Raw genomic sequence first — 16016 nt, 5'->3', positions numbered from 1 at the left:
CTCCCTCCCTCCTGCTTATCATTAGTTATCTCATATTGGTTTTAAAGTTTATTTATTTACCCCTTTTTTCATCTGCTTCAATATATATCTATATACTTTCGTATTACTGTACGTCCTGGGTCCACGAATGCCATAGGATTTACATTGCGACTTGTTTGCACATGGGTAGCTTCTGCTTTTTCCACGGTGGCCGTAAGGGCAGAGACCAAGAAATTTATTCGCAAAAGAGCCCACGCGCTGCGAGTATCGTGTTTCGTATTTCCCATAATCCACGTACACGTCGACCCCGGGCTTCCCTTGTTCCCCTGTACGTCCATGATATTTTCACTTACGCCCCCGGGACTCGCTCTCATCACGAGGGCAAAACTCTTGCATTTTCAGTTAAATGCCCTCTTCATATTAATGAACGGGTTATATTCGCTTTAACCATTGCGCGGAACCCGTGCTTAAGAAATGTGACATACGCTGGGGGTTAGGCGGGCATACACGTATGTAATATACATATTTGTATATAAATACGTACTTCCGGGTATAACGAAACACATATTCATTTGGGCTTACCCCACTGTAAATATACGTGTACGTATATACGTGGCTAATTGAGCGTAAAATTTAATTAATTAGCAAACCCTCCACCGTTGAACGGGTTCAATATTTTCATATGTCTATATACCGTCAACCCTTCGTCGCTGCTCCCTCACTTCAGAACCTATGGCATCTTACACACTTAATATTTACCCAACCATCCGGATCGGCTTATTAATTCGTTCCTCGAAAGTTGCGCGATTTAATTTGCGAATTCAGGTAAGCGTGGCTAATTTGTAATTTTTATAATTTCAATATCGCCTCGCCCGAGCACACTCTTTTTTACACGTGATTCATTCGGTCACGTATAACGCTGCTAGGAATATAATTTCATACCCACAATTGATATTTATTTTAACTATATCGTCAGCCGATCTATACGTATACAATGTACACATAACTCGCGGGATTAAACGAAGTCAATACGTCTTGCAGAATTGCATGCGGTGCAAGGTGGGATATTACCTACCTGTTAGTTTCCAGTTGTTCGCAGGGCTTGCAAGACTGTAGAAACTTTCAAACAATTAAGTGGAAAATGCGGGAGATGGGGTTTATATAGCGTGTAACGTGTAAGCTATAGGTCAAAAAAAAAAGAACACGTTACACGATATCGAGTAAAACCAGCAGACACACAAAAGTAAAGAAACGTCTTACAAAACGATTATTCGTTTATTAATAAACATTGCATTTACGATAAACACGAATTGAAAATTTCGTATGAATATAATGACTTTTTTTTTGTTGTTGTTATTCCTCATAAGCTAAAACATCCCAAGAATCGTCGTTCGCTATGCCCTAATTAAATACCTCAAATTACTTAAATCGTTATACGCATATCGGCAGTATCGTTGTAGAGTAATTTAATGAAATTAATCGCCCGGTCTTCGAACATGATTAATTAATCAGATTCTAAAATTAATCGATTGGCTTTTACGGCCGATGATAAATTCACGTACATTTTTTTTTTTTTTTTGGTATTCCTTATCATTAATTTTCATGTAAAATTCAATGCCACGAGATTAACCATGTCGATCGATAGCGGATGACGATTCTATTGGGACTTTACAGAGATCGCATTGCGATCACGTGTCAAACGGCCCGACGACTGTTGGCGGTTCGGTGAGAACGCGGCTTTTCCACAGTGATATCACGTAATGCACGTCGGACGCCTGGCGTCGCGTTACACGGGCGTCTCCTCTGTCATTCGGCAAAATGATTGTATGACGATGAGCGTGATCGGGGATCGGGGTCAGGGGTTCACGGTGCTCAAGGTAAATGACTGTGGGGATATGATAGCACGTACGTGCGTGGAAACGTGTCGGTACTAATTTGATTCCGACCATTTAACGTAGTCGATGACAGTCGATCGGCGTTAAACGGCGCCAACTAGGCCGAACGATACGGCGAATTGACGATCATTCGAGAATCGCCTGTACAGGTGACTTCCTGCAGCCGTCGCTACGACACGCTTATGCATTACGATGTCTTTACGCTTAATTAACGCGACGTAAGAAACTAAGGTCTCTTAATCGTACATACATATACAGGATAGATTACATTATTAGCTTAACGACAACGACACGCTTTATTTTATTTTCATCATTTTTTTTCTTCTTTTTGGAATAATGTTTTTTTTTTTGGGTTTTGTATTTTTTTTTTTTTTTCTTTTTAAACGGCTGCTATTGACTTCTCACTCTCTCTTCTCTGTCTCTGTCTCTCCTGCGGCTTTACGGTCCCTCGTGAAATTCATGCTTTATCGTTCCGTCGCATATTTCACTGAGGATTACGCAGACACAGCCTGACACGCGTACGGTTATGTACCTACGCACGTGATCGCGAATAGACACAGGATATCCGTAATACAAGGCTGAACGACAAAAGTGACTTGGAAATTTATGATGATTTTATCGACATCGATCAAAGCGTCCACGACGGAGCCGCGCGATCGTTTTTCGTTATCGAGGTGCCAACTCTCTGTGTAATACAACGTACAGGAGTCCCCCCACGGGTATGAAACGTACTGCGCGGCTGGACCGTAGATGTGGATGCTGATTTTTTTTTTTCGGTATAATTAAAACAAATTTTTGTTTTCTCATTGCAGCGTAAAATTCAATTCCTCCTTGATTACGTAATCGATAAGCTTTCAGTTCGCTCGTAAATTCTCATCTAATTCCGACTCGCTGTATTTTAAGGAAGCACAGGCAAGTACCTATTGCAGGATCGTCACGTGGTACGGGTCACGTGTTCACGTAAGGGGTGCGAAGATGAATGACGAAAAAAAAAGACAGAATTATTCCTCTAACAGTTCCACTTTGACAGATGCGAACCGTTGAAACGAATACACGTGTAATCGCATCGTTCGTTATCACTAATAATTGCTAATACATTAGACGATCCCGTCGAAAGATTTACAATTAACGTTCGTAGCGCGTATCTTGACCTTACAATTTATATAGCACGAGATACAACGACAATAAGAAAAAAAAAGGTAATAATAACGCGTAGGACTAAAAAAATTCGAAAGACAATTATTCATCATTATCGTCGTCACGCTCGTAATCGACGACACGTATGCGCGACTTACGATAATCATAATAATCTTTATTGCCGTTGCCAGGGACAATATATACAGAGGTAATGCGTGACCGAATCAAGTATAAAAAATAATAAATAAAAAACAACCACAAGAACGTGAAAATTGATAACAGTGGTATACGCCAAAAAAAAAAAAAAACAGCTGTCGGTACGTAAGATTCCGTATAAAACGTTTTTTACCATCCTTTCAGTCTATACGTGACGTGTGTTATGTTCCCCTTTATAAGTTGAGTGAAAAAATAAAAAACCAACTTATCGACATTAAATAATAATATTAGCTAGTTTCGAGCGCGCGAGGTACCCCTTACTCTTTCCCCTACCGACATGCCAGCCACGTGGTCAACAGGTAGGGCACGTAGTGCAGCGGGCTCACTCTTTGCGATCCGACCGATGCAAGGGCGTCGGCGTAAGAGGAGAGACAATCCCTGTAGGAGTCAGGATTCAGACGGGTCACCGCACAGTAGTGGCGCAATGCACAAGCTCCGTTGAGCGCACCGCCGCAGCCCCAGATTTCCTCGACTTCGCGTGGCAGCGAGACCGTGTTCGCTGCGTAATATCTGGGGAAAAACAGGACAAAGTGTTCAGTACAAGAGACACTTGGGTTAGGCTGAGACAGGACGTTTACCGTACGTGTGGGAGATAGAGTGAAAATATGAAAAGTTCAATAGATCCGAAGCAACGTTTTTGTCGAAGGGGTGCGAAGGGGTTGGTAATGCGGGTAGGGTATAGTCGTGGCATATGTATCCTCTGAGGGGTGACGTAATCCGCGCGTACCAATTACCGCGATACCGTCTCACCGGCTTCTTGGTATCTTCTAATTAGGCATATCTCGTTGCGCGATTAATCTGCGAATTCGCGAAATTTTCGTCTCCAATTAGCGCCCTTCTACTTTATTCCGTCTGCGCCACTTGATTCTACGATCTTGAGGGGGCCCCTCACGACGCCAGCGTAATAACTTGTCGAGCGAGTAGGGGATACAATTGGTGAAATGAACCTTTTCAGGGATTTCTGGAAGGTCCTTATTAGCCTGTTACTCCCGGAACACATTGTGCGGTTGGTATTAATGCAGTTCGCGTGGAAATCTTATTTACAAATCAATTTCACGCACGACTCTCACGTTCCCCTTGGGCCTTTAGGGCTCGAGTCGATATATTTGCAATAGTGACGTAATGAAATTTTTTTTGTCAAATTTCTATATTTATTTTTGCCACTTTACGTACGCGCATACTTTATCCAGATATACGTTACACTTAATACACCTCGCCCGTATGTACGGCCCCATTATGATATAAATATTCACGGGGTTTGGTAATTGAAAGAAATTATGAGGGTGGATCAAAAGCTTGAATTTCTATGGGAACGCGTGCTTTGATATTCGTTTCGAATAATTTAACCGCACGTTATAACTCGGCCTAATTTGACCCACGTGGAAAGGAATTTAAAGGGCAGGACTTTTCTCCGATGCTTGTTAGAGAACAAAAATTTTTTTTTTTTCTACGGAGAGTCACGTGGTCCAGGATGAAATTAATGAAAGGTCACTCGGGGATATCTGCTTAGTCGTGGAGTTTATTGGGTAAACGATTACCTGAGTCCAACCGATGTGCAGGTATATGGAGTTCAATTAAATATATATATATACATGTATATGGCAACCAAGAAATTTAGATATCGTTGTTAACGATGCAATTAATTATCGTTACTTTGACTCACCTGACGAACGCACTGTCGGACGATTGCGTGAATCTGTCGGCGAGATCATGAAGACTGAGGGCAGTTATCTCCTTTAGGTCGTAATGCGCCAGCATCGAGTATTCGGTAATCCAATTTGCTTTGCCGGCGGAATTGGCGTCCGGTAGATTCAAATAGAATTGCTTGTAATCTAGAACCTGACGGATGAAACGAAACGCGTGATATCGGGATGTATCACGATGGATATACGATTTGAATTGAATTCTTTGAACTTCCCAGAAATCCGACTTTTATCTCTCTCTTTGGCTGATTCCGAAAATTCGAAAATAATATATATATATATATATATATGCTCGTGGGTTCACAATTCATTCGGTTGCCGCTTGTCTCGCTTCCTCGTGAAACTTCTGTATATTTAGACACGGGGTGTTACCGATGCGAATTCAATTTTTCAAAGTCCAATGAATTTGTATATACGTATGTACGGCTGGCTTTAATAGCATCTGACAGCATTTCTTATTACAGTTGACATACGTGATATCATGCAAGAGTGTCAGATGCTCGAAGGATGTAGGAATTTTGGAAAGAACGTTGGCTCCGCAAAGCTATAGCTATGTACGTCGGAATGCTAAGCAAGATATATTGCAGAGTTATACATACTACGAATATCATTTAGAATTTCGTATATTAAAAGTCTAAGGAAACGTAAGAATTCTTGTAGCTGTATGGAAGGAAATAAAATAAATAAATAAATGGCCAACATGTGTAATCTTACGTTGTCGTATTTACGAATTTGAAACTCGAGAAATGATCTGCGAGCGGAATGACGTTTAACGGCGAAACCATAGAAAACTTTGATCTTCGATGTACGTAAAGAAAATTCCTTCGTCGGCGCCCACGTGGCTCGAAATCGTGAGCGTTGACGCGAAAAAATCGATGGGACGGAATTGCTCGTAAGAATTTCGCATAAAAATAATTGTACGACGTAAAGGCGTTATGGTCTGAGACCCGAGTTCATTGTGCGATAGAAAAACCACAATTTTCCACGAGTAGATCTTTTTATACGTGGATGAACTTAATTCGAGACTTTTTCGTTTTTACACTGGGGTTATAATAATTTTGTATTGTAAACGATATATCAAGGGTTCGCTTTCACGAGAAATTCTATTATATCCAAAAAGCATATATATATATATATATATATATATATATGTACATATATATATTCTGGCTCTCTATAACGCCATGTTGCTGAAAACGTGAGGTAGCACTGAATTTCTTTCTTTTTACAAATAACTGTCACTAGAGAAGCTAGTCACGTTCGGTCGCCTTTTATGACTAAAACGTTTATAACATTTTTCTTTTGGGGCCCAGGGTCTGGATTGGCCCCGAAAAATAAAAAGTAAAAAATGCAGGTAACGAAAAATACAGTCGCTACGATTCTCTCCGGGTTGCCCCAGAAATTTTGAACATTTTTCCGGCACGTAGCTCGTGCCGATGTTGAAAAATGCGTATGGCTATTATTTGCGCGAGTGCTCGGACAATTTAACGATGCACAAAGCTCATTACCTGTCCGGTATTAGTTTCGAACTTGTACAGACGTAACCCGGGATTATTTGGACCGCCCGGACTGCTGGGCGTTAAACTAGGCGCCATCATCATCCAGGAAACCGGAACGCCTGTGAATAAATTAAATGGAGAAATTGTTATTATCATCGAATCGGCATTAATATCACGTGACATCTTCCATTTAAATTTATCTTATTGTAATTCTGCTCTATGCAATTTTTAACTTTGATATCCGAGTGTCCATTGGGTATAAAATACAAAACTACAGCGCTATATCTCTTTACGCTATACTACTCTGTCGATGGTAAAATAAAAAAAAATTGTCCTTTTTATCCGACACCTGATCCTAGTAGGATAATCGATATCAGGTATATATATATATTTTTTGAATTCTTGAATATCCCAGTCGAACCGTTTGACACGAGAAAGAAAACTTGTCGCGTTGAATTTCATTGGATTCAATTATTGTTGATAAGCGCGTAGAAAATAAGTCGTTAAAAAATGTATCATATCAATTCACTCGAGTTTCAATCTATTTGAAAATTTCAATATATAATTTTCATAGTAGTCATTTCTCTATGTGAATTTCTTGAAAAATTCACTGTATATATATATATATATATATATATATATCGAATTACATGGAAAGTTCATTTATTGTTGGCTCTTCTGAATAGCACGGAAGAACTTAACAGAGCTGAAAGTTCCATTAAGACGAATGTAACTTGTCTCGATTCCTACTACTTTCCGTTCTATCTATCGGCCATTGATGGGATGCAAATAACGAGAGAACGAAGTCCCGATGAAATACCTATAACGATTATAATGGTTAGATTGAAAAAGTCCTACCGGTGTCGCTGTAGATTACACGAAAGGTGTCGGAATGCCAGTGCCCAAAGAATTGTCCACGAATAATGTCGGAGTATTGGCGAACGAGTCTGATATATCTTTTATTGTGCTTCTCGTGCAAAGCGCTGGCTCCGCCTTCGCGTTCGTAAACGCCCGGCGGCGTGTGACCCACGATGTATACCTGATTGGAGAAAATGATTGAAATTAAAAAAAAAAAATCAAAATTCAAAAAAATTTGTAACAACCACACGTATATACAAACTATCAATATATCTTGACAAGGTGCAAGTGTAACCCTTGTTATCTCAGAGCCTTGCGTGTCTAATCATCGTATGTGTAACTCTGTACCTTACGGATACGTGATAACTGGATCGGCGTGTAATACGAAGAAATCGATAAAATCGAACGAAGCGATAGAAAAAAAAAAAATGTATCAATAAAATCGACTTCTGTGCTACTTACTACCTCGCTTCTTAATTGCATTAAAGATTTATCGCGCGGGGACTCTCTTAAATTATTCGCGGAAATTAATTAATCAAGCCCTGTAAGATTTATTCGGATAGCATTGTACCGTGGTGGGGAAAATGATAATGACCTTCCTCCCTGTATACGAGATACAACGGTTCACGCTCGATATTAGAAAATTGTAACGTGATCGATCTTCCGTTACGTCACGTGGAATATTGAATATCGGGTAAAAATAATTTAATCCACGCTCGAACGTTTACTGGGAAAATCCCTTTAAGTTATATTGGCAAAATTCCACGAAGCATCGTTTGCCTTATGAGTAAATCAAGGTGGTCATCTTCCTCGTATCCCATACGTACATATGTGCTCTCCATGTGGCGCATACTTTGTATATGTCTATATACGTATATATCGTATTACGTACCGAAGTGTATAGCTCACAGAGCGCCATATGTATAGAGAGCAGGGTAGGTCCTTTCTGCGGGAACGTGTTTGAAAATTCCGCGATAACGCAAGGGATCTGATAGCAGCAGATTATGAGTTTATCGGGTGCATTCGCGAAACTCAGATACTCGGTTAGATAATTAATTAAGTGTGGGATAAACAGAATTCATCTAACTGCGTATAGTATGTCGTACGTACAGATACGGAAATTATTTCGCCCGGTAGACGTTCGCTATCCCCTTTTATATTTTACGATTGATCCACTAGGTCACCTATTAATTTTTTCCCACTCCCGTTCAAGGAGCGACGTAAGAGGGCGAATTAACGAAGATCGATGGCCGTCGTGTTATGACTTATGAATTTCTGCTTGGTATCGAAGTAAGCGAAACGAATATCGAGCTCTTTTTTTTTTTGTAATTTATTATCGATTACGATTACCTGCCTGAAGATACTGTAATATTTAAACTGACATGTGTGCGTACGTGTATATTATGTAGCTGCTTGAAAGTATACACGTTATCTAGAGCAGCCCTAAAATGTCAATGGTCAATCGTTAAGCCGCCATGAAGATCGTACTGGAATTAACCGACCCTCCGTGACCCTCGGAACTCGTGGGATTTACATAGTTTTTTTTTTCCACGAACGCTGCCTTTATGTACTTCCTGCTCTGTACGATAATGTCGAAAGCGGTAACTTTCGCTAGATTCAAGCAAAATGCTGCAAGGAACATGAGAGTTTGCATACCAATGACGTTACGTCTTGTATTTTTTTTTGTTATTTTTCTTCTTGTGGACTTTTTACCGCTACGACTAGTTTCCAGTATAGCTATTTCCGAAAATATCTCTATCTTGATACCTGCAGAAGGGTTCCTGGAGCAATCAACGTAGTACTAAAGGTTTATAGTTTCTCGTTGATCATAAAACCAATTTGCACACACCTGTAGTCAAGATTGACTACCGATGCGATACGTGTTTCATTGTGTCCCCGGTAGAGCGCGCCACCGGCGCCCTAGTCAGCTGTCCGCGCATGCGCGTACACAAGCTTAGACGAATTAATACTACGGAATTGGCTTTGAGCGGAGTGGATACGCTTTGGGTCTGGAGATAACGTGAAAGCGATTGATCCGACGTAACTCAATCTACAAAGTTTGGTTTTGTGGTTTACTAATTCTACACCTGAATCAGGGAGTCCCTTCCATAATTTAACGAATGCCTCGACCGGCAAGTTTCCGACTCGCTGTCTCGCAGCGGATGGTTACGGTAGATTAGATTGACATGTTCCTAGCTTTCTCAGTGCTATGTTACATTCGGCATCGAAGACATGGTTTATGTGGCGTAGACTGATTCGACTTCAGAGTGCAGCCGCGGACTTGGATAAATCGATAACTGCTTCGATAGTAATCGATTGGGTAAGTTCCGGTTTATTGGTTTACTGGTTTAAGATGTGCGCTTAAAGTAGGTCCATGAAAATCCGTCTATAATGAATCTTCTAGACTACCTTACTACCATCCTTAATTATTGAGCTTAAGAAGTTACTAAGTACGTGATATATTGCTGATCTTCTACGACGTATGGACGTAGTTCCTGTTGCTCTCAGGCTATTTGTTAACATTGTTCCTGGAGGCGGTATCCGGTTTTCGCGAAACTCGCTTAATCCTAATCCTCGTTTTACTTCAGCTGTCCATGTTACTCGTGTTCTGTCACTAAATTACGGTGTATTATTCACTGTGAGTGTCCTTCTCCAGACAACCCTAATGAAATATGAAATTTACCACAGTGTTATTACTTAAAAAGGACTGACTTTTCCATGTTTAATTCAAAGCTTGCCTCGATTCCAATAATATTTATTGGAACAGGAATAGAACGCATACTTTCGTATTCCCTCGGGAATAACTCAATGAAGATGGTCATTCACTAAATATCATTGAAATACGATTTTGTTTAATTACGTAAGAATTTATTGAGTTTCGCGTAACTTTGACGTTTCTCTGTTTTTTTTTTCTCGATCCTTTTTCTTCGACGTCAATCAGTACTTAGGAACGATTAAGCATCGGCAATACTTATCGTTACAATTTACATTACAAATCGTCACAGCTTGAGAAAAAAACAAATAAAAATTCACCTTATTCAATCTCCGTGTAATCTCAAGAATTAAGGTTCGAACAAACATAGGATAAAACGTGACGCGTATCCTCAATGCTTCTCAATCCCAACAGGGAGCAAAGAGCCAGCAGCAGTTTTTCAATCTGGACCAATCTTAAGTCTATCTGATTTTATTTCACAGTAATACCTCATTGATCGAAGGATAATTCGAATTTAATTATTTCTTCATTTTTCTCAAATATCCTTGTTCTTGTACAGAATATCAATTGAAAAATACTACTCGCCAGTTTCCAGGTATATTTATTTTCCTCTGTCGCTCATGCATAGCCATAATAATAATCTGCGTGCGTTGCACAACAAAGTTGCTTGAAATATTTCTATCGTCTGCCTATTCGTTACAGGGCAAAGTACCGTCGGGCCAAGAATTATTGACGTCGATATTTACCTCAATGGGACTGCTATTATCGGCGAAACGATACACGGGCCAAACCAACAGGTCCCAGAATCCGAGGGTATATTGGTTGTTGCATTATTCAATGTATCGTAGCCACATTGGACCACTGGAAATTAGGATCGTGATCCCTTAATGTGAGTGTGGCTTAACGAAAACTGATATCCCGTCTTGCGGGCGACGTATAAATTAGCCCCAAAATTGGATATAGGCTTTAACACGCGAAAATGGAGAATAAATTTTAAAAATTTTTTCGGTAACACGTTTTTCACCAGTGCTCGTTCGGCTTCGAATTCAAATTGACAAACATTTTAATCTGCCCGCCATATACAAAGCGCGCGTCTCTACCGTTAATTCCATCAATGTCAAAAAAGCGAGCTTCTCAAATTTCGATTTGGCAAATATCGACGCGATGGATTATTCAATAAAATTACATCTTCGTTTGCATATCCATACCTGCAACGTGTAACTGTGCACCGGTCGCAATGTGTCAAATGTGATTTGCACTATGTGATAATGACATTAAAGCATAGAGCGTATAACTTTGTCCCTGAAAACTTCATAGGCGAGTAATACGAGAGGAAACTATAGTTGAAGTACCCTAAGCTCCTTGGTATGTTATACCAATCCGAGTGTTCGATCGATCGACAAGCTTTATATCCCCCCAGTGAAACGTGAATCGTATAAGGGACGATTTTACCAGGCGCAAAGTCTTGAGCCCTTTGACGAGATCCATCGAGCGTGGAGAATACGTATCTCCCCGTTTAACGTAGGCTTTAACTTTCCCGCAAGGTGTTAATGCAAAGGGTTGAATTTTATGCGCGATGAAAAACCATTCCGACCGGAAGTGAATGGGGTTTGCTTGCTTTTCGAGCGGATACACTTATCTCAAATGTTTATGGCCATATCAAGGCAAATACGTATGTTCCCATGATATGACTCTTACGAATGAACGTCAAGACCATACGTGCTGAAGATCCGTCATGATAAATAAAAAAAAAAAATTTCCAAAATTGTTTTCATTTTTCCAAAATTTTCGCGAAAGCAGCTCGATATTCGCAATCGGCAACGAAGCTTCGAAAGTCCAAACGAAAGTCTTGGGATTTCACAGAGCAACTGGCTACACCCAATAAGTTAATCGTATTTCCAAGCGAATTGCTTTGGAATTATTGGTAAATTAATTATTCGCAATAGCGGCCGTACATTTGCCGTTAAAATAACATCCAATAATCTCCGTACACCGTGTAGGTATTTGGGATCGTGAAAATCGCACTAAAACTTCATATAATGTAAGCGCAACTTTATGCTCCACTCGCTGCTATTATGTAAGATTTATTGCCGAGGTCCATTCGCGTCCCGCGTATAGGTACTACAGGCTGAACGTGGTACTCCGTGATGGGAGCGATCGGTGCCCCAGGTATTTCTCGAAGAACGTCAACGTTCATAGCACAACTTTATATAGCACTTTGTTACTTATTGGATCGTTCGTTTCATTATGTGTGCGGAAGGTTAGTACGTAGCCGAGTTAGCATCGCGAAATAATAGAGAGATTGACATTTACTTACGGTTTCCGCTTTGATGCGTGCTTTCCGCAGATTATTCTCCAGCCACGTCCATTGCCCACTTGGATCGGCCGAATGATCGATCACTTGCCCACCGTTACGTTGAGGTACGCGATTATCAATTATGGACGAAGTGCTCAGCCAAAGATTTGTATTTAGAAATATGATGTGATAATTCTCCGAGCGCTGCTCGATCGTGTAAAATCCAGCTGTTGACAGATTTGGAAAAAAAAAAAATTATTTTTGAAATTTCTTTTTTTCCCGTAATTTACAACCATGCATGCGTACGGATGATGATCCATCGAGACTACCCGGTATACGATTCTTTGTAATAATCGGGCATGCTAGGAATTTGAACGTTAAAAAAAAAATTTAAGCACTTTCAACACGCAACCCTCTTATTCCTTCTAAGGTGCGTGTTACGATTAATTAAGGTTGGTACACACGATACAGGAAAGATTTGAGCAAGATTGGTGTCAAAGCTGTGGGTTGAAAAAAAAAGACTTTTTTTTTCTCTCTCTTTTCACTTTCCAATACAGCGACTCGCGTCGATGTATTTAATCAGCTTAACGAAGCAGTCATTCGAGGTATTGCAGTTCTGGCTTAATGATTTTACACGTGAACGTTTTAAGCTGAAATTACGTAATTTTACAGACGATTTCAAGTGGATTAAACGAATCTCATATTGACGATTTAACTTTCGATCGGTCGATATCTTTTTCGAAGTTGAACGAATTGACGAATTTGAAGAATTCGAGTTTCGTCCTTTCGAGAATGTACTGCCTGTCTAAGACGTATTTACGGAACTTGCGTGTTCCGTTCCTTGGGATTTGGTTTTGCGAATAGTTAGTCATGCCGTTTAATTATACACAAGGCATATTACGTAATGGAGAACTAAGACTCGAGCACGCACTCTGGAAGTACAGTGGTAAGCATGTAGAGCTATGAGGTCTTATGGCACTTCATTATTTTAATCATGCTCAAGTGTTATCTTTAGCAATTTTTCCGTTTTAACTCTCCCGTAACGAAATTTGATTTTTCAACTAAGGATCTTCAACTTTCGCTTGATCAGATTTCTTGTAAACGATTGTAAATCGTTGATGCTAACTTTTTGTTAAAAAAAAAAAAAAAAGAAAAAAAGAAACTGACGTACCCTCCCTTGTACAGCAACTTGTGTTATCCAAGAATTATATATAATATATATGTATATTTTTTCCTTGAAGCATTATTATATTGTTATTCCCAAGAGTGGCATATTGAGAAGCTCCAGGAAGCTGGGAAGAGGCTATGATTTTTTTGTAAAAAAAAAAAAAAAGAAAAAAAGAAACTGACGTACCCTCCCTTGTACAGCAACTTGTGTTATCCAAGAATTATATATAATATATATGTATATTTTTTCCTTGAAGCATTATTATATTGTTATTCCCAAGAGTGGCATATTGAGAAGCTCCAGGAAGCTGGGAAGAGGCTATGATTTAATAATATGTACAATAAAAGCTTATAAAGAATTGTGTATTCCTCAAGTACTTGATCCACAAAGAGTCTTAGTTATAAAGTTATACGTATACGTATATCAATGGACAGCCCCAATCTCTGAGTGAAAAGATGTGTGATTCCCATATGAATTTTTTATTTAATTTTTTTTTTTTATTACGTTATTCAAATTTGACATGGGAGTGCTTAGAGAGGTTTTTTTGTTGTTGAGAATATTAAGATTTTGAAAATATTTAAATTTATTGTAGCTTCATTTTTTAACGTAGGTTATTGACATTTTTTTTTTTTCATGATAATTTCCTGTTTTTATCGTCCGCTTTGCACCGAGCTTTAGGATTTATCCCCTATAAAGGAAACAATAGCTGCACTGACAGTTGGAAGTAATACATGGTCGATAGGTCGATATCCATATGGCGATTCATTGTGACAGATCTCGAATGACTTCTCATGACGTCAGCGTCGATTATCGAAGTTATTCTAGGGACGAAAGTGCTGAAAATGCTCGTTGACATTTTTTTTGCAGGGGAACCAAGAAAAAAAAGTGCAGAGAGAACGAAGAAATAGGGAGAATATACCTCAGCCACTGTAAGCGTAGCAGGAGGAGCAAATTTAATTATCATTCACAGCTGGCGTATATTTCTATGTTTTTCAATTCGCGATTTATTTCAAAATTTCGCACGGACACGTGTTTCATCTTTTTGTCAATCTGTCATTTGATCGATCAGTTTATCAATGTACCTGGTAGCAGTTTAACAAGCAAACCCCGATATTGACGTCATACCCTCATTACACTCCTAACGTTACGTTGTAATGGAGAAGGGTTTTTTATTTTAAAAAAAAAAAAAAATACATCGTAACTTCATTAATTTTTATATATATATATATTTTATCTTTCAAGTAAACAGCCTTTTATTGAAAACGAAACAATTCGGTGATCGGAAAAATTGGCAATTTGTCTGCATCGAGTACAATGTGCTACGTGTATTGTGGATTTACAAAGGGAACTGAATAAAGGAACAAAGGGGATGAAACAATACAGAACCGATGTACATTGCGCGCTTGTTCTTTTCACTCGAAGTGATATAAAAGTTGACAAGAAATATAAGCTCTATTTTTTCGTATAATTGCCCAAGTAATTACGAGGCACTACGGCAGAATCCGCCATTGTTACTTAAATCGCTTCATTATTCTTTTTCACTCGCTAATAACGTGAGTCCCGCGAGCGGATGAGAGCGAATTAAAATTAAAGTATTTTCGGCATAACGAGAAAGAAAAAAAAAATCAAAAAAAAAAAAACTTTCAATCCGTTTATCATGATAAGATTTTTTAAATTGAACTCCTATGACTGCTCGTTCGCCCAATGTACGTATCAAGATAACCAACGGATTTCTGGAACTTATTTTTCTTTCGATTAACAATCTACACGATATTCTACAAATGCGGTATAAATCTTCATATATATATATACTCCATGCGAAGTTGCTACACGGAAGCTGTGGCAGTACGTGCGAAAACAATGATTCATAAAGTTGGCAACGACTCATCCACTCGACGGTCGGTCACTTGTCGGGAATATATACCGTTACCAGGGTTCAAATTAAAGTTTCATGCATGCACCGCATACGGGTTAACCGTACGTAGGTACGTAATTAGAAATTTGGAACAGACGCGATTAATGATGTTCGTGCACGACAAATAACTGGCGATACAAACTTTTCTTGAAAGTGACAAGAGCTTCGTTCGGCAGCCAGTGGCGCCAGAGATGGGCAATCTGCGTGAAGTTGACGCCCGTGTCTTCGTGGCCCAGAGCGGGAAATATGAATTGGCCGGTGAACGTATGAGAGAGAAGATCGGTAAGATTTTTCAGGCTTTGAATACGTAATTCCTCGCTCATTCCTGCCGTGTGAGATAAAGCGTCCCTGGAACATCAACAAGAGAAAAAGTGGATTCCACCCTTTATAACTTGCAAATGAGCCAGCCTGGGCTGGGGAGCCCCCCGCGCGAACGAACGGGGGGCGGCTCCTTAGGGAATTAAATGCCACGTGAATTGCAGCCACTTGAATATTTTCGAAGTGACTTCAGCACCCTGCGAGTTACGTACCGGGTCGACTGTATTACTTGAAGATTCTGCGAGAGGCAAAAACAAATACACCCCGAGAAAGATACTCAATCTGCGAAATGGCCATGGTCTTGTCGAGTGATTTTATT

At 39.6% G+C, this 16016-nt stretch overlaps 2 protein-coding genes and 1 long non-coding RNA gene across 7 annotated transcripts in view; 2 read left to right on the top strand and 1 right to left on the bottom strand.

Moving 5' to 3' along the window:
- The window catches only part of LOC107273072, a 54524-nt gene that overhangs the window by 21953 nt on the left and 16555 nt on the right, over nucleotides 1-16016 (top strand). The gene's annotated exons all lie outside the window — the stretch shown is intronic.
- Nucleotides 1493-16016, bottom strand: part of LOC107273073 (acid sphingomyelinase-like phosphodiesterase 3a) — a 28182-nt gene continuing 13658 nt past the window's right edge. For all 5 annotated transcript variants that reach the window (XM_025090376.1, XM_025090377.1, XM_015750876.2 and 2 more), the window contains 6 exons: nucleotides 15522-15727; nucleotides 12318-12523; nucleotides 7288-7468; nucleotides 6439-6548; nucleotides 4891-5066; nucleotides 1493-3737 (listed from right to left, as the gene is read on the bottom strand). In XM_025090376.1, the coding sequence (XP_024946144.1) occupies nucleotides 3497-3737; nucleotides 4891-5066; nucleotides 6439-6548; nucleotides 7288-7468; nucleotides 12318-12523; nucleotides 15522-15727 (1120 nt within the window). In that variant the 3' untranslated portion in view covers nucleotides 1493-3496. The remainder of the gene's footprint in view (nucleotides 3738-4890; nucleotides 5067-6438; nucleotides 6549-7287; nucleotides 7469-12317; nucleotides 12524-15521; nucleotides 15728-16016) is intronic.
- LOC112495154 lies at nucleotides 9250-14434 on the top strand. The gene is made up of 3 exons (XR_003061444.1): nucleotides 9250-9607; nucleotides 10703-10889; nucleotides 14332-14434. It is a non-coding gene; the product is annotated as an uncharacterized LOC112495154 (long non-coding RNA).

This window comes from Cephus cinctus, unplaced genomic scaffold, assembly GCF_000341935.2.
Source record: "Cephus cinctus unplaced genomic scaffold, Ccin1 Ccin1_scaffold1362, whole genome shotgun sequence".
NCBI classification, from domain to species: domain Eukaryota; kingdom Metazoa; phylum Arthropoda; class Insecta; order Hymenoptera; family Cephidae; genus Cephus; species Cephus cinctus.
The sequence above is the reverse complement of the archived record's forward strand: the minus strand, read 5'-3'. Positions and strand labels throughout refer to the sequence as shown.